General features: G+C 66.0%; 1 protein-coding gene across 4 annotated transcripts in view; it reads left to right on the top strand.

Annotated features, from left to right (window-relative positions):
* Nucleotides 1-3,297: 3,297 nt before the first annotated feature.
* NFIC (nuclear factor I C) overlaps nucleotides 3,298-22,488 on the top strand; it is a 64,635-nt gene continuing 45,444 nt past the window's right edge. For 3 of the 4 annotated variants that reach the window (XM_055342654.1, XM_055342653.1, XM_055342651.1), the window contains exons 1-2: nucleotides 9,530-9,683; nucleotides 19,184-19,715. In XM_055342654.1, coding sequence (XP_055198629.1) covers nucleotides 9,654-9,683; nucleotides 19,184-19,715 — 562 coding nt within the window. In that variant the 5' untranslated portion in view covers nucleotides 9,530-9,653. Of the gene's footprint in view, nucleotides 3,456-9,529; nucleotides 9,684-19,183; nucleotides 19,716-22,488 lie in introns of those variants that run through there. The other variant, XM_055342652.1, reaches the window with a different exon arrangement.

The raw sequence follows: 22,488 nt of genomic DNA, 5'->3' as shown, positions 1-22,488 counted from the left end.
TAAAGAGGCTGGACATCTCGTCATGAACTTGTTGGCCACTCCTGTCTCATCATTCATCGTACACCTGTTCATGCTTTCTACCTATTTTCCTTTTGAGTGGTTGTCTTGTTCTTACTAGAACCTCACTCCTTTTCACATTTCATCAGAAGTCTGCGCCATTATTTGTAGCATGCATTCTCGACAAGGGCAAAGATTGGTCCGGTGGCGGGAGGGTTGTAAATAAAATCTTACTCTTCTGATGTACAAAACACAGACATACATTAAATATAAACACAAGCACGCAGTATACCCGTGGTATTAAAATTTCACGAGAGGTGATCAGGAAAGAAAAAGTCTCAAGCAGGGGCGTCTGGGTGGCTCAGCGGTTAAGCATCTGCCTTCAGCTCAGATGGTGATCCTGGGGCCCAGGGATCGAGTCCTGCAGGGAGCCTGCTTCTCCCTCTGCCTGTGTGTCTGCCTCCCTATGTGTCTCTCATGAATAAATAAATAAAATCTTAAAAAATATATCTCAAACAGTTCAAGAGGGACTCTAGTGGGAAAAAAAAAAGGCTGAGAAACATTGTTTTGTAGCAATTCTCACAAGCATAGGGCAAGGAACATCTTCAGGGGCATTCATAGGTTATGGGAGTTCGAGACAGACTCCCAGAAGTTGGGCCGCGAGGCCTGAACGTGCCTTCACCCCCTGCCATGCCTGCCAACTGCTTTCCCAACTCATACACATTCACCTCCGAGCACTTTGTGAAAATGCCTGTTTCACCACATCCTCACCAGCACTAGCTTTTTATCAATTTAACAATCTTTACCTACTTTGATGAGTGCCAGAGCATGGTATTTTTCTTACTGTTTGTTCTCCTTTCTTTGGCCTCTGTAACGCTGGACACTTTTCATGTGTTTACTAATCAGTCTGCCTCCCAGGAATGTAACAGAGCAGAAGCACTGCAGGCCAACGCATCTGGAGGAAAAGGGGGGCTCCTCGGTCTGTGGTGGCAGAGACTCAGCTGAGCTGTGTCCTACAGTTATACAGGAAACAGGAGTTGATGATGTGAGAGATTCTCAGCCTATTCAGATCACAAAAGAAGCTAAAATGAGAGGAGGTTAAGTCAGGAAGGCGTCCTCCAGGCCAGCTGGGTGACCTTGGGCACATGTCTAAACCTGTCTGAGCCTCAGTTTCTCCACTCATGCAATGGGGATGGAATTAATAGCACCCACCTCATAGGGTTGCTGGGAAAGGTAACAGAGCAGGCTCACATGAGCTCCGTTCCTGCAGCCCAGGGGTGGCCTCTGGGGAAAATGATGGGTGGGGGCTGCTTCTGTGCCCTCCTGACTGTCCGCCGGACCCCAATCCCTGGGGTCTGGCAGCTATCAACTCAGGCCCCGCCCCTCCTCTCAGGTACCTAAGAGGGAGGGGCAGAGGATTCATGCTGGGGATTAACAGGGGAAGATTAGAGATGGGGGGGGGGAGGGGGGAGAGAGGCAGAGGGTGGGGGAAGGGGTCTCTATCCACTTAACCCTTCCCCTGCCAGCGCCAGAGTAGCCACCCCTACTTCCTTTGGCCTCAGGTTTGTGAGAGGGCAGGCCACCTGCAGAACCTTCCCCTCCCACCACCGCAGAACCCTGGAGGAGGCATTAGGGTTGGGGTCCTCAGGCTTCCCACATGCTGGTTGACCTGGGGAAGATGGGGTTCCTCTCTGGGCCTCAGTTTTCTCTCCTGAAAAACTGGGGGAGCGTGCAGAGGCGATGAGACCTCGGCTGGCAGGGCGGGAGCTCCGGGCCTGGTGGAGATCTGCTGGGGCGGCCCAGACTTACTGAGCACCTACTATGCAGGCAGGGCTGCTGTCACATCTCATTTGTCCGAGATTTCCCAGCCTCTGGGATGCCCAGCAGCGCGCACAGAGCCGCAGAATCAACTTCCAGAAGCCCCCAGAGTCCGCCACGGCAGCGGAAGGGCGGTCCGGGGCCTGATTCCCGTCCTGAGCCCCCGCCTGCCCCCTCCCTAAACCCCGGCGTCCTCCCTGGGAGAGCTGGGAACCACTTCTCCAAAGGGGCCCTTGAATCCCGGCGCCCCAGGGCGGGGACCTGGGGGCGCAGGCTGAGGGGAGCCCAGGCAGCAGGACGCTCGCAGGCTCTCCTCCGCCCACCGGGCCGGGCAAGACCCCTCCCGTCGTCCCCCAGCTGCGCCAGACGCAGAGCCCGGGAGGGGGGAAGGGGGCGGCGCCTGCTCTGCGGCTGCCGGAGGAGGGGGACTGCGGGAGAGCGCTGGGGGTGGGGGGGCGCTGCGGCACCGCGGCCCGGCTCTCGGCGGCCGGCGCGGCAGGGGCGGGGGGCTGACCCTCCTCGCCCGCCCCTCCCCCCGCTGCGGACGCTCCACCATTAACCGTGACCCGGGGAGGGGGCGCCCGCTCACCCCCACCTGCGAGGCCGCCGCGCGCGCTCCCCGCCCCCCGCCCCGCTGGAGCCCCTGCGGGACCCCCAGGGGACCCCCGCCCCCCAGGTCTGTCGCCCTCGGTGTCCGAGTCTGTCTGTGTCCCCATCCGTCCCGTCTCCCCGCTTTGCGTGCTTGTTGTGACTGCGTGTATCCGGGACACCTGCACTCACGGGCCCGGGGTGGGGGGGGCGGGCGCGATCGCCTGGGGGCGGCCTCCCGGGGTCGCTGTGCGGGTCAGCCCGAGGTCTGCAGTGTCTTTCCACGGCCGTCAATCTGTGTGAGTGTCCAGGGGACACCCCGCGGGCTGTGAGTGTGTATGTGACAGCGTGGAGGCTGTGGCTGTCCGCGTGACACCCCGCAGGCTGCGAGTAGGTGCGAGTCCCCGGGGTGTCTGTCTGGGCGACAGCCGCAGGCCGTGCGCGTGTGCGTCCGAGGCAGCCCCCTCGGCTGCGAGCGTGGGCCCCGCGCCCCGGGTGACGCCGCAGGCTGCGTGTGGTCCACGCTGCGGGCGAGCCTGTGCGGGTCTGCGCGCGTCGCTGCGCGTTGTGTGTCCGCGTCGGGGTCGGAGGCCCGGGCCGCGAGTGTCCCCGAGCCCTGTGCGCGCGTGTGAGTGTGCGAGTGTGTGTGCGAGTGTGTGTGCGAGCGCGCGCGCGCCGCGGCGAAGGTGGATCCGCTTCCTCCGCAGCCAGCCCGACCTGGGCCCCGCGACCCGCCGCGGCCGCCGCTCGCTCGGCCTCCCCTCGCGCGGGCCGCGCCGGGGATGGAGCCGCGGCCGGGGCCGCCGCAGCCGGGGCCGGGGCGCGGAGCGGCCTGAGGCGCGGGCGGCGCGCGGGGCCGGGGGGAGGGCGGGCCGAGGGGAGGGTCCTGCGGGCCGGGGGGGCGGGCGCGGCGCGCCCCCTCCCTCGCGCGCTCGCTCCCTCCCCCGCGCGCCCTCCCTCGCCGCCTCCTCCCGCCGCCTCCGGCCCCCCCTCGCCGGGGACCGAGCGCGCTCGCTCCGGCGCCGGCCTCGCCTCCTCGCAGCAGCGCCATGGTACGTCGCCGCCCCCACTTTCGTTTTCGCCCGGGGAGTTTTTGGGGTGGTGCGTGGGCTCCCGGCGAAAGTTGCGAGGTCTGGGGGGGCGGGGGGCGGGGGCCGCCCAGGGGAGGGGCTCGAGGCGGGGACCCCCCCGCGCCGCCCGCGGCCTCGGGACCCCCGCCCGCCGATCCCCCCACCCCCCCCCGCGCGCGGCTGGAGGCGGAGCCGGCGCGCGGGGCTCAGCGGGGGACCCCGAGTGGGGGGCCGCGGAGTTGGCGGGGAGGGCGGGGCTCCCCGGAGAGGGCCCCCCCGGACCCGGCTCCCGCCTCCCCGCCCCCCCGCCCCCCCGCCCCCCCCCCCCGGCCCGGCCGGACGCGGGAGGGCGCGGCCCGGAGCGCACGACCCCCGAGCGCGCAGCCCGCGGGGGCGCGGGGCCGAGGAGGGGGCGCCCGGCGGGCCGGGGAGGGGGGGCGGGCCCCGCGGGGTGCCCCGGGCCGGGCGAGCGCCGCGCCAGCTAGCGGAAAATGGCCGCTGCGGAGAGGGGCGGAGAGCGCGCCGCGGCCGCCGCCGGGCGCCTTGAACTTGGAGCGGGGCGGGCGGCTGCGCTCGGGGGCCGCACCCCGCCCGCGCCAGGCCGCAGCCCCGCCCCCGGGCCGCCCCCGGGCCGCCCCCGGGCCGACCCCGGCCCTCCGCCGCGCGCGCCGGCCGCCGCCGGGGGGGGGGGGGGTCCCCGGGTCTCGGCCCCGCGCGCCCCGGGCCCGCTCGGCGTCGGCGGCTGCGCCCGAGGGTTCCGGCCCGGCCCGCGGGCGTCGGCGGCATCCGGCGCTCGGGGGGCGCGTGGGGGGCGCGTGGGGGGCGCCTGTGCCCCGGCGGGTCCGCGCGGGAGGCCCGGGCGCGGCGGCGGCGGCGGCGGCGGCTCTGCACGGCCGGGGGCCCCGTCTGGGGCCGCGGGCCGCGGGTCTCGAGGCGTCGAGCCCCCTCCTTTATGGGTCTGCGTGTGTCCGCGCACCCACGTGGCCGAGTGTGTTGCGTTGCGCGTGTGTCCGAGCATTGTGCGGCTCGGGGACGGCGGGAGTGCCGGTGGCCGCGCGCCCCGCTGGGGAGATGTTGTGAAGCTGCGAGGAGGGCCGCGGTGTCCCGGGGTGACCCGCGGGGTCCGCACGGGGACGTGTGGCCGCCGGGGGCTGTGTCAGCGGCCGCGTCCCAGGGGACGGCTGGGTGTCGCCGTGTGCGTGTCTTTCGCGCCCAGGGACTCTTCCTGGGGATGGGTCTGCAGCTCCCCGGGCCCCCCCCCCAGTTCCTTTTTCCTGCACCCGGGGTTCCTGAGTGAGGGACGGGTGCTTCCAAACTCTGACCCCTCATCTCACCCCACACCACCCCCTCCACTCGGGGTGCCCCATCCGCGGGGGCCCAGGTGGTCCCGGCTTGAGGCTCGGGCGCGAGGTGGCGCCGGGACACGACCGCTCGGCGGCGGCGCCTGCTCCCGCCCGGGGCTGCGCGTGCGCGGGGACCTGCCCCAGAGGGAGGCGGGGCGGCGGGTGTCCCCCCACTCCGCGGCGGAGGAGGTCCCGAGGGACGGCTGGCTACAGAAGCGCGGGGGCCAGGTCGGGGCCCGGGAGGGTGGCCGAGGAAACCCCCTCACCCCCGAAGCGGGGAGCCACCCCCAGGCCTGCCTCCGAGCGCTGCCCCCTCCTAGGCCAGAGGGGCGGGCACAGAGTGTTGTTTGCTCCCCTGCGGGGGAATCCCCGCCGCACCCCCACCCCCACACCGGGGCGCTTGATATAATTTTCTAAATATAAAAGCGCCAAGGCCAGGCCGGAGGAGCAGCTTTTTTTCCTTTAAACCTGCAACCCATTTTAGGGGGCTGTTGGGGAAAGGGAAAGAGGGGTCCTACACTGACACCGGGATGTGTAGGCGCCCCACCCTCAAGGTCGGGAGGTCTGGTAAACTGCCCCCCTCTCTCTGCCAGTGTGCCCCCTCCCCTGCGCTCCCCGCCACTGCGGAGACACAACAGTCCGGCCACCCTCCCGCCCAGTGGGACACCTGGTCCGCCTGCCCTTCCCAGCTCGAGCCTCTCCCGCCGGGCGCCTGGTGCAGTGGGACACATCTGTGCAGGAACATTGACAAGCACACACCCAGGACACAGGTGTACAGCACTGCACACCCGCACCACCGCACACAGACCCACACTGACACTCCCAGCCGCAAACAGGCACCTGCATTTGGGGTGGGGAGACAGGCCCTGCCGCCACCACCAACCACCCCTGCAGCCGACTGGGGAGAGCACTGAGCCTGGGCCTGGCTCTGGGGGGCACGGGTGGGGGAGGAGCAGGGATGTGGTGCGCACGTGCACGCACCTGTGTAGGGATCCTGGGAGGGCTGCTGCTTGTGGGCGTGTGCATGGTTGTGTTTGGGTGTGAGGGTGTGATGGTGAAGGAGCATATATGTGTTATGTTCCCGGTTGTGTGTGCACTGGAGTGGATCTGTGTGTCTCCCCAAGTCTGCTGAAGGTGTGTGTGTGTGAGCGTGTGCCGTGTGTGAGTCTGTGGGAGTCCGGGTGTCCCTGGGTGCCCCTCTGAGGAGATGTTTGAGGCCAGGTGTGGGGAAGTCTGAGTTCATGGGAGTCTCTGTGTTTGTGTCACGTGTGTGTGACTGTATGTGTCATATGAGGACTGTGTGTCTGCATTTTTGTGACGTGAGTGTCTGTGGGGCATGGTGTGTGTGTCTGTGCGTGTATCTGTACCAGCCTTGTGCCCCATCCTACCTTTACTTGTGGAGACCAAAGACCTTAACATCGCCTTCTAGAACCTCAGTTTCTCCTCTGTAAAATGGGAACACAAGGGCAGAGGAGGGGGTAACACTGTCACATTCCCAGGGCCTGGACGGTGCTGTGTCCTCTGTTCTCTGGGTGTGGTGGCTGTGGACTTACTGTGTGGACACCTGTGGTCCCTGCCTCAGCTGCCCTGTGAATGGCACTCACTTTTTTTAAAAAGTTGGTTGTTAATGACACAAACCGTCCAGGAGCATCTAAGGAAGATATAAAAGTCCCCAAAGTGAAAAGCCGCCTTCCTCACCACCCCTCCCCGGGCGGGACCCCACTCCGGGGCAGCTCTCTTTCCATCAGCTTTGTCTGAACCATTGCACACATAACAGGTACATATTCTTACAAATATGCTTGCTTTTTTTTTTTCTAACAAAAGAATCCCAGATGAGGGCTTGAGTCTCCTTGCAGCATTTCCAGTGGGCGGGGTACGGTGGGGTGGGGGGTGTCACCCAGGGACTGTTCTGCCCCAGGAGACACTGGGTAATGTCTGGGGACATCTGTCTGGACTGGGGGGTGCTCCTGGCATCCAGTGGGAAGGAGCCAGGGATGCTGCTCAGCACCCCTCCCCCACGGTGTCCAGGATCCCCCCCCCCCCCCCCCCGCAGAGAATGATCCAGAGCACCCTGCAGGGAGAAGCCCTGCCTACAGCTTGCTTGTGCTTTTATGGAGCTGCATCGTAGTCTCCCCGAACTGCCCTCCCCCCATGGACGCAGTGGCTCGTTCCCAAATTGTTGCCGTTGGTGTTAGAGAGTGGTAGTCAACACACTTGTGCGTCTGTCCCAGGGACAGTTAGAGAGGAGAAGACAGGATGAGCTATAAAGGAGCGAGCGTGTTTTATTTAATTTTTTTAAACCAACGAGCTATATGGTGCTCCATCCAGGGTGCCAGAGGCTAAATCGTGCCCCCACCCTCGCCTCCTGGGCCCTGGCACAAACAGGTCCTGATCCACCAATTGCTTTGGTAAGACACTGCCAGGTGCAAGGCAGTGTCCTAACGTCAGTCCAGTCACTGGTTCACCCACGACATCCCAAGGGGTTGGAACTACCTTTGCCCTTTCTCACAGGGGGGGGGGGGAGGTGAGGGGAAGCTGAGGCACCTGGAGTTTAGCTGCTGCTGGAGGAGGCACAGACCTGGCCGCAGCCCTGCGCTAGCGCTGGCCCGCTGTGTGCTCGCAGGGCCCCTCCTGCCCAGACTAGAGCACATACGTCCGCACTGTCCCACTCGTGGTGTCCAGGGTGTCCACACAGGTAACCCCAGGACTCCCAACTCACCAGCCCTCCTCCAGGCGGGTCCTAGCACCTTTGCCATTTTACAGATGTGGAGACTGACGCTCCCAGGGGGTTAGTCTGTACTCTCCAAACCTCACTTTGCCAACAGAAGCCAGGGGGTTGGGGGGCAGGCTGGCCTCAGAGGGCCAAAGCCGGGACAACCCTCTGAAGCCAAGGGTAACTTTTAAATGTCTGTGAATTCGGGATCTTGTACTCTCTGTGCTCCTTGCACTTTTAAAATAATAAAATACTGCCTGACGTTATGTTGGCATTTGGATTCCTAGACACCTGCCTGCCCCGTTCATCCTGGGGTTTTGAAATGCACCCCTCCCCACACTCCCCGCCCGACAGGGGTTTTCAGACATTCCTGAGAAGTGCTCCCGACGTGCTAAGCACCATTTGTTTGAATAACAGACACCCACATGCAGTGGGGGGTCACCGTGGCCCTGAACGTGTGTTCTGTGGGAACCCTGCTCCCGCCTGGTCCATCCCCGGGGCCCTGGGCGAGCGGCTCCCTTTCTCTGGGCCTGTTTCCTCCCTGTAATGCGGGAGAATAGCAGGGTTCCTGGCACCTTCCTTTACCCTGGGCATGGGGCAGCTGCCCCAAGTTGGCAAGAGGGTATCATTTGGCGTCAGGATACTGGGAGAGAACAAATCAAAATCACCAGGCTTTCTAAGAACGCCTCGGTGCACATCTGACAGAAGGTCAAGGCTCTGCTAAGTGTCATTATCCTCATGCCCATGGATCCCATGGGTGGGCACCGTCAGTGCACTTGACAGGGGACGACACCAAGGGGCAGAGGGACACATCGCCCTGGTCTGTGGGGTGGGAGTGGGAGCTTCCGTGATGGAGGCTGGGAATGGGAGGATTCCGGGAGTGAATGGGGAAGGGTTGAGGTCATGGTCCTCAGGCACCCTGGGGGCTCAGATGAGGGGGGGTGTCAGGTCTATGCCCCGTTTCTCTAGAGGGAGAACAGTGGAGCTTTAGGAATGTGGGTTCTGGGGCCAGGTGGCCCGGCTCCAAGCCACTCGCTGTGCCTCAGTTTCCAGATCCGTGAAATGGGCACACTGCTGGGGCCAGTAGGAATTACTGGCCGCCCAGGGAAGAGGCTGCAAGGGTTCACCTGGCCAGCCTGAGGTTCTGGACACATCCTCCTGGCATGTTGGGGAGACTCGTGGGGGATGCACAGCAACCCCTCTCCCTGCACACCCAGGTCCCCTCGGGTGCTAACGGAAGAGGCGAGAGCAGAGTGCTGGCGGCTCTGGGGTCAGCTGGGACCTTTGGGGCTGGTGGGCTGGTGGAGGAGTGCACTTGGAGCCAACCCCTGCGCCCAGGGAACCGCAGCCCATGTGTGGCTCTGGGGGAGCAGAGGGAGACGATGCCCCCGGAGCCCCCTCTCCTGCCCTGCACCCCGGGTTGTACATCTTTAAGGGGAAAGACGCGCGCTGGCGCCGGGCCTCTGCACACGTCACTTCTTCATTCTTTCCCTCCCCCCCCCCCAACTTGGCTCTTTTCTCCAACTTCCCGGCCAGCGCGGGGAGGGTAAGGGGGGGGGTCTTAAAAATCCACCTCCGGCCCCAAAGCGTCCAGCACCAGCCCAGCACCCCCTCCCCACTTGACTCGGGTGGGCGGGCGGTCCTGGGGGACCCGCGGTGACCCGGGTCGCGCGGCCAGTCGGTCCCCGTCCGGTGCCCGGGACCAGGCGGCTCCTAATTCGTAATAATAGCGATGATAGGGGTTCGCGGGGCATGGGGGGGAGCGGCTTTGCTTCCCCGCTCGCGCTCTTTTTTCCCTCGTTTCTTTGAAAGTTGGATGTTGAGAAGTGGGAGGTTCGGGTGGGAGGGGAGGGGAATTGGGGGGAGGGAGGGAGGGGGAGGCTGCCGGAGGGAGGAGAGACAGAGACACGGAGAGACAGAGACGGAGGAGGAGGAGAGAGGGAGGGGGGACAGGAAAGGAAGAGAGAGGGAGAGCGAGCGAGCGCGGGAGGGAGGGAGGAGGGAGATCCAGGGAGGAGGCGGCGAGGAGCGCGCCGGCCGCGGCCGCGGGGGGGGTTTGGAAAAATGACTCAGTAAGTTCAGCGCGCCCGCTCCGGCCGCCCTGCGCCTCCCGCCGCGCCCGGGATGTATTCGTCCCCGCTCTGCCTGACCCAGGTACGCCCCGCGCCCCCCGCGCCCCCGCGCCCCCGCGCCCCCGCGCCCCCGCGCCCCCGCGCCAGGGCCCCGCGCCGGGAAGCCCGAGGAGGCGGGACGGGAAGGGCGCGCGTCCCTCCCGCCGCCCCGCAGGGTGCCCCCGCCGAGGCCCGGGGGGCGGTGGGGGATGGGCCAGCCCGGGGACCCCCCCCCGCGAGAGCCGTCCCCGGGACCCCCGCCCCGCCCCCGGCGCCCCGGCCGCTCCCCTGCGCGGGCGCGGGGCTCGGGGTGCGGGCCGGGCGCTCGCCCCCACCCGGGAAGGTCCGGGGAGCGCCCCCCCAGCGGCGAGGGCGGGCCTCTGCGGGGACCCCCCCACCCCGGGCGCAATCGAGGGGTCCTGGCCGCCCCCCCACCCCGGGCACTGCCGAGGACAGGATCCCTCGGACGAGCTCCCCAGACAGCGCCCCCCCACCCGGCCCCGGGACGCCGTCCCCCCGCGCTGGCCCACGTGTGCGGGGAGGGGGAGGGGGAGGGGGCGCGCGGAGTTGGAGGCGCCAGGGGCGGGGGGAGGGGGGAGGGGGCGCTGACACCGCGGCTCGGCCTCCGCCCCCCGACACCGACACCGAGCTGATATTTTCACCGCATCGATCCTGGATTGTTGCGCCGCCGCCGCCGGGAGGAGCCGGGAGGCCGGGCGTTCCGGGGTCTGGCCGGGCACTGCGGCGCTGCGGACGCCTCGCCAGCCCGGCACCTGCCCTGCCCCTGCCCCCTCCCGTAGCCTCTCACCCCTGGCCGCGCTCCCAGACCGCTCCGGGCTGAGCCCTTGTGCAACGGGCCCGGGGGTGCGTGGGGAGGGGGCGGCCGGCCCGGCCCGGCCTCCCCTAGTTCTCCCTGGGACACCCCCAGGTCTACTTCCAGCTCCCCCCACACCCTCGTGTCTCTTTAGGCCACGGGGGTTCCGGCCTCAGTTTCTCCTGAGGACTAAGGCAGGTTCTGGAGACAGGGCCGGGTGGCCTCCAGCTTGCAAAGTGCAGGACTCTGGGAGTCCTCTGAGTGGGGGGGGGCTGCGTGTCCGGTGTCCCTCCTCCCTCCCTTGTGGGGAGCACGTGGATGCCTGGCTAGGCCTCAGGGACCACCAGCCTTTGTGGGGAGGGTCCCCAATCCAGGATCTTGGGGTCCCCATCATTGGTGGTGGACTCTTTCCTGCTGGGGTAGGGAGTAGGGAGTTCCTGGTTCCCCCTAGCAAATGGGTGGACGGGTGCCCCCCCCCCCGGGGGGTCTCAGAGCTTGTCTTACCCATAATCCCCCGAGTGACCTTGGGCCAGTCCCTGCCCCAGTGCAGGCCTCAGTTTCCCCTTCTGAACAACTTTGGAGGGGGGGGGTCTCCCCCGGAAGCTGTCAGTGCTGCCCCTCCTCTGCCTCCCCACTGTCCTGCAGCTCCCGGGAGCAACTGGGAGCTACTGGGGTTTTCGTCTAGGTTGCCGTATGACCTTGGGCCTCCCAGCCTCTGGGCTCTCGGGGTGGCCTGGGTGGCTGTGGGTGCCCCCGCCCCCTCCGCCCTCCTTGCGCTTGCCAGCTCCCGCCAGCCACACAGGGGGGCTGAGCCAGGGAGGCTATTCCAGGGGAGGAGGTTGGAAGGCCGCCTTTTGTCACCGAGCCCTGGAATTCCCCCATCAGGACTCCTCGGGAGACAGGCCTTCATCCACGTTGCCGCGAGAGGCGGTGACGGTGAGGAGCCGAGCCCTGGGGTGAGCGTGTGTGCTCACGGGGCCTGGCGGGGCTGTGCTCCTGCTGGACGCGGCCCTGACGCCTCCCTGAGCCTGCCCCGGGCTGGGGACAGGGAGACAGAGACAGGGAGCCCCCCTCGCCGCCAGGCCAGAGTGCAGAGAGAGTGGCCCACGTGCAGGGGGGTCCCCTCCCTCCCCTATCTCCTGTGTCCCCACCCCCCAGGATGGGAGTCCTGGGACCCCCTGTCAGGCAGCCTGAAGGCAACCCCAGAGCTCCTGGGAGAGCCAGCCTGGCCTGGGGCCTCTGGCGGGGTTCCCCGGAGCACCCCGACTGACCCCCCCATGCAGGACCTCTGCTCCTGGCTGCCGGCTCAGGTCCCTAAGCACGCCACCACCCCCTTCTCTGTGACTGCCCCCAGCTCCATCTCCCTGTCTCTCCGTCTCTCCCCGTCTCTGCCTGCGTCTGCGTCTGTGTCTCCATCCGGCTCCGTGTGTCTCTCCCCCGGCCCCCCAGTCCGTCGTCTCTCCAGTGTGTCTCCCTGTCTCTGGGCCTCCGTCTCCCCCCTTTTCCCAACTCATTTTACAACCTGAGCCCATCCTAAAATAGCTCGCTTTTAGCTGATCCGACCCGGATCCTTGTCGGAGCCGGAGCCGAGGGGGGAGGCAGCGCCCCGGTGCCCGCGCCCGGTGCCCCCCGGGCCTGCCCGCCAAGGGGGGGGGCGGCGGCGGCCGCGGCCCTGGAGGATTCTGGGAGCCCCGTCCCTGTTTCAGTGGTGACTCAAGCGCTTTTTCACTTTTACTCTTAAGAGGAACTGTGTGGAGCAGCCGTTACTTCCATAAATCCTGGCGGCGGGAAGGCGGCCTCCCCGCGCTGGCCCTGCTCCGGGCCTCCCTCCCTGCCTCCCTCCGCCCGGCACCGCCACGTTAGTTATTCCGGGTTTGGGGCCAAATCCCTCTTGGCTGCAGTGCCCAGGATTCCCCGGGGCCGAGGCCGCGGCCGCGGCGGCCGCCAGGGCCCCTCCCTCATTCATTCATTCCTCCCTTCATTTCTGCCCCGGCTCCCCCTGGGCCTGGCGCCCCGGCACTGCCGATTCTCCAGGGGGGAGGCCGAGGCCAGAGGGCGCCCCGCCGCTGAGGTGCCTGGGGGGGCGGGGGAGGCAGTGAGCTCTAGGCCTGGCCTGGGCTGTGGGGCGGTCGGGGTACCCCAGCACCTGAGGACTGGGAGCCCCCGAGCCCAGAGAGGGCCAGGGCCTGCCCGGGCGGCACAGCACGGCCTGCGGGGCGGGTTGGGGACACTCCCGCTTGGCTGTCTAGCCGGGCCTGGGCAGGTGGGCGCTCCCCGGGTGATCCCCCGCAACCACCCCACCACCCCGCAGGGTCTGCTGGCCTCTGCTCGGCTCCTGCAAAAAGCACAACCTCCCTGTCGCTGTCTCTGCGTCTGTCTCTCCCTCCTCCCTTCTCTGCGGCGCGGAGGTGCCTCAGCGAGCGCCAGGGCCAGGCGCCTTGTAAATCACGAAGCTGGGATTCTGGCCGCGTCAGCGTTCCCTCTCTCTCTCTCTCCCTCTCTCTCTCTCTCCCTCTCTCTCTCCCTCTCTCTCTCTCTCTCCTCCCTCTCTCCCTTCTCTCTCTCTCTCCCTCTCTCTCTCCCTTTCTCTCTCTCTCCCTCTCTCTCCCCCTCTCTCTCTCCCTCTCTCTCTCCCTCTCCTCTCTCTCTCCCTCTCTCTCTCTCCCTCTCTCTCTCCCTTTCTCTCTCTCTCCCTCTCTCCCTTCTCTCTCTCTCTCCCTCTCTCTCTCCCTTCTCTCTCTCTCTCCCTCTCTCTCTCTCCCTCTGCCTCCCTCTCTCTCTCTCCCTCTCTCTCTCTCTCTCTCTCCCTCCCTCTCTCTCCCTCCCTCTCTCTCTCTACCTCTCTCCCTCCCTCTCTCCCTCTCTCTCTCTCCCTCTCTCTCTCCCTCTCTCTCTCTCCCTCTCTCTCCCTCCCTCTCTCTCTGTCTCTCTCTCCCTCTCTCTCTCTCTCTCTCCTCCCTCTCTCTCTCTCTCCCTCTCTCCCTCCTCCTCCCCCCTCCTTCTCTCATCCTCTCTTCCTCTATCTCAGTCTCTCTCCCCCCAACTCTCTCTCCTCTCCCCATCTCTCTCTCCCCCCACCTCTCTGTCTCTCTCTTTCGCCACCTCTCTCCCCCTCCCCTACCTCTGTCTCTCTCCCCCTCCCCATCTCTCCCTCCCTGCACCTCTGTTCCTGTCTCTCTCCCCCCACCTTTGTCTCTCTCTCCCCCCACTTCTCTCTCCCCCTCCCCCATCTCTCTCCCCCACCTCTGTCTCTCCCCCTCCCCCATCTCTGTCTCCCCATCTCTCTCCCCCTACTCTGTCTCTCCTCCTCCCCCATCTCTGTGTCTCCCCCATCTCTCTCCCCGCACCTCTGTCTCTGTCTCTCTCTCCCCCCATCTCTGCCTCTCCCCCCACCTCTGTCTCTGTCTCTTTCTCTCAGCCTGAACCCTCCTCCCTCCGTCCTCACATCACAGGGATGGGAACTGCTCAGGACGTCCGGGTCCTCCTGTCACCCTCACGCGTGGATGCACTGTTCACACCCCCCTGCACACACGTGTGCTGCCCACTCGCCCAGGGGCGTGCACGCAGACGGGCTGCTCGCTGACGGCACCGGCGAAGACGCAGCCCGGCCCGGCCGGCCCCACAGGTGCTCCAACGAGGGTCACCGAGGCGCAGGCCTGGGGCCCCCAGAGCCCATGCAGACCGTGCTCAGGAGGGAGTTCTCGGCTTCGGGGCCACGTGGCCCGTCCGTGTCCCCTTGTCCCCACTGTGATGGTCAGCGGTCATCTCCAGCTGCAGATTCGGGAGGTGGGACCCCTGTGAGGTGCTCAGCGCAGGGCCTGGCATGCAGTAGGCGCTCACGGGTACCTGCCGCGCGAAGGGATGGACGGTCCGGCCGAGAGCGGCCGCTCTGTGAGCCTCAGTTCCCGCCCGCATGAGACCCTGGGGGAGACAGTCCTGCTGTCCTCAGAGGCTACCCCCAACATAGTGCCTGGTATACAGTGGGTGCCAAATCAAGGTGGCTGTGATTCGGGCTGTCGCTATACTTCTCGGGGCGCTTTGGACACGGCCTCCCTCCACCCTGTCACAGTTGGCTCAGCGGGAGCCAGGCCCTGGGCTGGGTGACAGGGTCAGCTGGGACCCCGGAGGGTTCTGTCCAGGGTCATTCCTCCCCGCGCAGCCTTCTCCGGGGTCCTGCTGAGTCTGGCCAACCCCACGGGGGTGCCGGCATCTGCTGACGCGTAGGGGGTTTGGACAGGGTGACATAGGGATTGCTCCTGGGGGATCCGGGTGCTGGGGGCCCAGCCGGGGACGGGGATGATACATCCGTGTCCTGGAGGGGCCGCGGTCCGGGCACTGGGCAGGGGAAGGAGGCCCTGGGGAGCAGACAGAGCCTACGGGGTGCAGGGTGGTCCTCTCTGGGGAGTCCCAGCAGTGGGGCTGAGGTGTCAGGAGGCCCGCGGTCACGGGGACTCGGGGTCGATCCCAGCGGGGCTCCTTCTGGCTGGGTGGCTTCCGTGCCCAGTGCCTCGGTCTCTCCCTGCGAAAAGCGGGTACGAGGTCGGCCCTGTGTTGTGGGGTTGATTGCTTGAGACGCGTGCAGCCTGTAGCCGGGTGGCCCCGCTCCCGGGCTCTCTCCGCACCTGGCCGCCTGGCTCAGCCCCCGCCGTGTCCCTGGCACAGAAGGCACAGAGAGGGAAGGCAGGAGATCCAGGGTTCAGACTCCCCGGTCACTGGAGCAGGAAGTTTCCACCCCCACTACTCGGGGTGCCCAGATTCCTCCCAGAGGCCCCCAAGACCCTGCACAGGCAGCCCCCGGCACCTCCCTGCCCTCCCCCACCCCCCTCCTCATTCGTTCCGTTTCAGCCACACCGACCTCTTCACTCTTATCACAAACCTGAGCTATGGTGCTGCCTCCGGGCCTTGGCACATGCTGTCCTCACTCTCTGGAAAGCTCCAACGCTGGCCTGGCATTTTTTTAGATCTTTTTTTCAAATGTCCTCTCCCACGAAAGACCCCACCCCACCTCCACCGCCGCCGGGACCACTGTCAGCTAAGAAACAACCCCCTGGGCATTTCCCTGGCCCTCCCCAAATGCCTTGAAATTTTTTCAGGGCACTTTGTTCAGATTGACATTTTATTATGCATTGTGCCGGCTTGTTTAACGTCCATCCCTGCCCCAGGTTAGGATCCACGCGGGGACTGAGCCCGGGTCACTGCTGGATCCATAGCACCATGCACGGGGCTGGCATACAGCAGGCACTCCATATATGTTTGTTGAACGATCACACGGATCTCGCCCTCGTGACCTGGGGTCATGCCTACGCTGTGCTGCTCTGAGCGTGAGGGGAGGGATGATCTGAGCTTGGGGACACCCCCTCTGGTGCCAGGTGGACCCGGCTTTGACCAGGAGCTCTGCCCTTCGCCCCTTAATGCTGGCCTTAATGTAGAGGAAAAGACGTCGGAACCAGGGCTTTGCAGGATGCGTAAGAGTTCGGGATCCGCATTTAGGTGGTTCAGGCAGTGCCCGGTAACGCTTGGCGAGCTGCTGAGTGACTGAGGGAGAGAGACTCCTTCCTGGAAATCTTGTGGTTGGTGGACGGGAGCGTCGTGGCCCCAGCCAGCCACCAGCCAGGGCTTGGACCCAGGTGTCCACCTCCCAGCTGCTGACCTCCTGGGCCAGGAAATCCCAGCGGGCCGAGCGGAGTTTCTGGGAAAGGCCTGGCCTTGCTTGGCCTGCCCCCGACATTGCCTCCCCGGTTACCAGGAACAGACAACCCCACCCCCCCGCCCCGGGACACACCCGACAGCTGCAGGATCCCATCCCGCCGGGTGTACAGGATGAGAAACCGAGGCCCAAAGCAGAGCCTCGGTTTGTTCTGAGGCCAGATGGAAGGTGAAAATGGAGGCCCTTTGCCACCCAGCCTCATCCCCTTGTAGAGTCTGCTTGGCAAACGCGTGCTTCGGCCCCCGGTCTCAGTCTCGGGGTTGGGGGTTGGGGGGTAGCAGTAGAGCTGGACTCAGAAGCCCGGCCTGTGTGGTCCAGGCGAGGTCTGCGGGAATCCCTAAGGAGAGCACGGAAGGCTGCCCGAAGGAGAAGGAATGTGGGGACAGGGCTTTGAGGGATGTGTAGGAGTTCGGGAGGAATCTCCGCCTCTGGCCCGCCTGGACTGCCTCCTTCGCCTGTCAAGTGGGGGTGGGGCGAGGTGCCTGGGAAAGATGCCTCGGATGTTGCAGGTCCCGTGGGACAAAGAGTAACAGGCCTGCCTCTCACCTGACCTGACCCCCTGGGGAGGACGAGGGAGGATAGGGCAGCAGGTCCGTGACCCAGTTACAGACTGTTTGTCTTCCTTCCTCCCGGACCAGCTGGGGTCACTGGTGACGTGGGCTCCCGCCCCTGTCCGCCTCCCTGGCACCTCTCTGGAGAGTGGGCCCCCCGGGGGTGTGTAGGGCCCCCAGAAAGGGGAGGCGCGCGGGGATCCGTCAGCCTGCCCCACCGGCCCGCATTCCAGCTGCCCCTTCCCAGCTCCCTCTTATCGCTACCCCAGTAAGCGCCGGTTTGGGTGGCAGCCACGGCTCTATGTCAACACCACTGCTTGGCCTCCTGCCACCCTGGCCTCCCCTCTGCTGGGGGCAGCGACCTGGGCCTCTATCGATTCCCTACCCCTGGTCCTCCGGCCGGGCAGCCTGGGCTCTGGTCCCAGCTCTGCTGAGCGGCCGTGTGACCCTGGGTGAGTCACTCCCTGACTCTGGGGCCGTCAGGTGGGCCTCAGGCGCAGAAGCCCCGCCAACGACCATGACCACAACCATGAGCACGGGCGACAGGGAGCGACAGGGAGCGGGACCGGGATGCACCCCCCGCCTCTCCCCCTGCCTCAGTGGGTCAGCCGGGGTGGGGGTGGGGAGTGGGCCGCGGAAGAGAGCCCTGAGGTCCAGCCCCTGCCGCAGCTGTTCTGGTGACTCACGCTTTGGGGGACATCAGAGTGGGGAGCGGGCTGGCATGAGCCGAGCCCCATCCGCCCCACCCGGGCGAGGGCGGGAGGCTATTTTCAGAGCCTCAGTAATAGGTGAAATCTGAGGTCATCTCCCTCCCCCCCCAGCGCCCCAGGGCCCGGCCAGGGGTGTACAGAGCAGGGAGGGCACATGCTGGGGGCTCCGGGGACAGTCCTGGCCTGGTGGTGGGCCCGAGCCGGGCCACGTCCAACCTGAAGGCAAACGGAGAGCCCGGAGCAGCCGCCTCCCCGGGACCCCAGGCTGTTCTGGGAAAGTGGCGGCGGCCTCCGCACGGGGCTTGGGGGCCTGGGCTGGGGTCCTCACGAGGCCCTGAGACCCTGGGGGACCCAGGGCGGGTGTCCGCTCCTCTCCGGGCCTCAGGTCCCCTCGCTCGATGGGTAGCTGCGGCCTGTGGAGGGGCTCACGTCCCTGGAAGCCCACGGCCCAGGCCACAGGTGGAGTCCCGGAGCCTCAGGGTTTCTCCTCTCTGCCTCCTTTCTCCTGGACGCTGAGAAGCCAGGCCCCAGGGGTTCTGCAGACTCAGTTTCCCTTGATGAAACCTGGAGAGGGTGGGACCGCCATCCCACCGGACAGAAGGGGTCAGGGGCCTCCCACGACCCAGCCAGCGCTGCTGTTGTTTTCACGGGAACGGTCCATGCCCCCCATGAGTAGGGCGCCTCTTGGGGCCTTGGTTTCTTCATCCGTAAAACAGGTGTTGGTGTCTCCCAGCAACGCTGGTTAGGCAAGATGTGTGGGGGGTGTTGAAGTCACAGGTCTGGTCAGGCCTCGCTTTCTCCATCTGAATGGGTCTGTGGGGGGCAGGGTCATGGGGTGAATGGGCGCTTCCGGGGGCCCCTCTCTCCAGCTCTGAACCTCCGTGGCCCAGCTCCCCTTCTCTTGCTCTCTCAGCCCCTACGGTGGGTCCATGCAGGAGCCCTCCCACCCCGGCTGCCCTAGTGTCGCCCCATGGACCTCCGCCGGTCTGTCTCTACAGCTGGTCTCTACGAATGACCCCTAGACCTCATTGTTTTGTTTTGTTTTTTAATTTAAGGGGCCAGTAGAGGCAGCCCTGAGGACGCCCCCCCCCCCCGCCCCCGAATCCAGTGTCAGCTTTCTTTGCTGATGGTGACACTGTCTGAGCCTGGTTTCTGCTGCAGTCGTTGAGCACCTGCTGTATGCTTGGCCCTGCTCTGGACATTGGAGCTCAGACTGCAGTTCAGGAGTTTGCAGACAACAGGACTGGGGCCCAGCACCCGCCACCACCTGTTTTTGTAAATAAAGTTTTATCGGCACTCAGCCATGCCCATGGCTTGCGCGTCACGTCTAGGGCTAACTGGGGGCCACCGTGCACAGTTGGGTAGCTGCAAGGGACTAGGATGCTCGCTGTCTCCTTCTTTAGGGCACTTGCAGACTGGGGTTTGCAGACCCCCGTCCTGGTGGACAAACAGTAGGTCCGTAACCTCTCCATTCTCCCGACCTCAGTTTTCCCCGACTGTACAGCGGGTCAGCTCCCATAGGACCTCTGGGGACCCTCCGCTTGCCCTGTGTGTTGGGGTTCAGGACGGTCCTTCAGGCACTTCTGCTGGGTCCCCTCTGGCCTTGAGTTTTCCCCAGGAGGTGACCAGGTCAGCAGCGGCCCCCATGCGCCTGGCCCTCCCCGCGGGTCTTCCTGGAGCCCCCCTGCCTCAGTCTCCCGGCGGGGCAGAGGGCCCACGGTCCCCCGGCGCCTCCTGACCTCTGGCCTCTCGTGCCCACAGGATGAGTTCCACCCGTTCATCGAGGCGCTGCTGCCTCACGTCCGCGCCTTCGCCTACACCTGGTTCAACCTGCAGGCGCGGAAGCGCAAATACTTCAAGAAGCATGAGAAGCGGATGTCGAAGGACGAGGAGCGCGCGGTGAAGGACGAGCTGCTGGGCGAGAAGGCCGAGGTGAAGCAGAAGTGGGCATCCCGGCTGCTGGCCAAGCTGCGCAAAGACATCCGGCCCGAGTGCCGCGAGGACTTCGTGCTGGCCATCACCGGCAAGAAGGCGCCGGGCTGCGTGCTCTCCAACCCCGACCAGAAGGGCAAGATGCGCCGCATCGACTGCCTGCGCCAGGCCGACAAGGTGTGGCGGCTGGACCTGGTCATGGTCATCCTCTTCAAGGGCATCCCGCTGGAGAGCACCGACGGCGAGCGCCTGGTCAAGGCGGCGCAGTGCGGCCACCCGGTGCTCTGCGTGCAGCCGCATCACATCGGCGTGGCGGTCAAGGAGCTCGACCTCTACCTGGCCTACTTCGTGCGCGAGCGAGGTGAGGGTGCGGCGGTGGGCGCCCAGGGGCGGGGGGCAGGTGTGTGCTGAGGGAGGCTGCCCACTGGCGTCGTCCCCTGGGGAGGCCTGTGCACGGAGGGACAGCAGGTGCCGTGGGAGGCGGCGTGTCCAGGGCCGTGGAGGGTGAGAGACAGGCCCATGAGATCTCGGGAGATGAGACCCTGTCCCAGAACGTCTAAGGGGCAGCATAAGTCCTTGTTGGGACAGTGGTGAGGACAGGACGGTGACCAACTGAGAGGCAGCCCTATGGCACCAGGGAAAGCTGGCAGAGTGCCCGCGTTGCACGCTGTGGATGCTAGTTGATTGACTCTCAGACCTTCAGCAGAGGCCTGACAGGTCCCACGTTTGTGCCGCGGGGGAGGCTGCCTGCTGTGTGACTTTGGCTAGGTTTCCACCCGCCCTGGTCCCCTGTGTCCCCGGCTCTGGCCGTCCTAGAGGGTGTTTGCTGGCTGCCTGGTCAGATGCCCCCCTGGGGACCAGCAGGGTCTGGGGGACGGGGAGCCCTGGCCGCTTCCTGGAGGGAGTGCTATGGCAGACGTGAGCTCTGCGGGGTGACTGTGGGGGCGGCGGGGGTGTCCCAGAGGGTCAGCAGCCTGGGCAAAGATGTGGAGGCTGGATGTCAGCAGGGCTGGTGGCCAAGGGCAGGGCCTGGCCGGGAGGGTGGTGGGATCTGTCACCCTGCTGCCCCTGGCTGTGTGGCCAGCCTGGGCCTCAGTTTCCCCCATCTGTCAAGTGGCGGCCACCTGAGTCTGAAGCTGGAGTAGGCCACAGGGGATTGGCCGGATCACGCATGTGGCGTGTGAACCCTGGCCTGCCACGTGGCAGGTGTCAGCTGGGAAGGTCTTCATGCGGACACAGTCAAGTGTGCTCGTGGAACCCAAGGGTCACGCGTGCCCCAGGTCTCCGGAAGGGCGGAGTCTAGTTCACACCTGGGTAGCTCAGGCTGCAAACCAGCCCCAGAGACCCCGCAGGAACACGACCCCACGGGAGCATGCGCCTGGGTTGCGGAGGAGGTGGCACCACCAGAGACAGACGGGAGGCGGCCGGGGGAGAGGTGGGGGCATGAAGCGGGGACAGATGGGGGGCCACTGCCCTTTGTGGGCTGTGTGACTTTGGACGCATCACTGCCCCGTGCCTGTCCCCTCTGGAAGGCGTGGAAACGACCGCGCTGCCCTGGCCAGGCCAGGCTGGAAGGATCAGACCAGCTTGTGCGGGGCTCCCGGTCCCTGGGGTGTGTGGGAGGGAGACTGCAGGGCAGTTTCCCAGTCTCGACCTTGACTCCTTGACCTTGACCCCTCCTGCCCCCGCCCCCACCCTCGGAGGCCCAGGATGCCAGAGGGGTGGACGCCACCGGGGTGACGGCCTGTCCCCGGCGGGGGGCGGGGGTGGCCTTGGGGCTGAGGGCGCATTGCCATGCGGGGCCAGGCCTCTCCCACCACATCCATCCTCCGAGCCTGGCCCTGCCCCCACCTCCTCCGCGCTGAGCTGATAAAATTTTGAAGCGAGTTTTCTGCCAGTGTCAGCACAATCTGCAGGCGCCTCCCCTCCCCCAGCCGCCCCCTCCCCCCTGGGCTCAGCAGGCAGGCCCGGCCTCCAGGCTTCCCCAGACACCTTCGTGTCCGGCCCGCCCTGCCTTCCCCACCGATGGGCGATGGGCCTCGGGGCTGGGGCAGATCAGAGCGGTCCGGCCGGCCGTGCTCCCAGTGCCCCTCATGCCCTGCTCCAGCTGCCCCCCCCCCCAGCCGCAGCTGCAGCCCCCGGGAGTGAGGCTAAGGCTCCGTCCAAGGCCAGCTCAGCGCTTGCCCGCAGGGCCACCCCAGACAAGTCACCTAACCTCTCTGTGCCTCCTTTCCTTGTCCTTAAGGCGGGAAGCTCAGGATAGCCACCTGGTTGGGTCCTCGTGGTGAGTGCTCCGCAGACAGCCCCCCTGTAGGGGGACGTGGGGGGACCGGCTGGCGGGGAGGGCTCCGCTGGCCGCTGTTCTTACCACCCCCCCATCCATACCATCCTCATCCTGCTTAGTTACCATTTACCAATTCCACGCCTTTGCCTTGCTGCGCCCCGGGGAGCACACGGAAAGCTCCTGCGTAGGCTTCAGCACCCCAGCTCCTAAGTCCCCTTTCTCTCTGCCGGGCACTTTTCCTGAGCGCCTCGAAGTTCTTTCCGGTTCTCTCAGCAGCCCTACAAGGGCGGGGTCACTGTCGTACTCCTCCCGCCGCAGATGAGCAAACAGGCCCAGCGCAGGGCCCTGGCTGCCCAAGGCCCCACTGCCGGGGAGGGTGGGGGGCAGAGGGGGATGTGGGTGCAGGGAGCTGCTGTGGAGGACGGCCCCCAGCCCTCCGCCCCGGACGGTGGGAGAGGATGGAGGTAAATCGTGCGCTCCAAAGCCACTACCCGGGCAGCGTGTTTGGCACGTCGGGGTTGGGGCCGGGTTCTAGGCTCCCGAGGCCCCGGGGCCGCCCTCCAGGACCCCCAACCTTGTTCCAGGCCCAGTGAAGTCTCTGTTCTTGGTGAGGCAGGTCTCGGTACGACAGTGGAGAGAGCTGGCCGCCCCCTGACCACAGCACGGCGCCCCCTTCACCCAGCCCTGCCGGGAGCCATGGACTGGATGGGGAGGCAGGGGACAGGCCTCTGGGAGTGGGTGCAGGTGGATGTTGGGGTGGGGCCCCCCTGCAGCTGCAAGGGCACCACCTCCGACCTGGCAGCCCCAGCCCGTGCGTCTCTGCTGGACAGGGGTGCCCCCGCCCTCCATC

The sequence above is a fragment of the Nyctereutes procyonoides genome, unplaced genomic scaffold, assembly GCF_905146905.1.
Source record: "Nyctereutes procyonoides isolate TBG_1078 unplaced genomic scaffold, NYPRO_anot_genome, whole genome shotgun sequence".
NCBI classification, from domain to species: Eukaryota; Metazoa; Chordata; class Mammalia; order Carnivora; family Canidae; genus Nyctereutes; species Nyctereutes procyonoides.
This window is presented reverse-complemented; position numbering and strand designations above follow the sequence as displayed.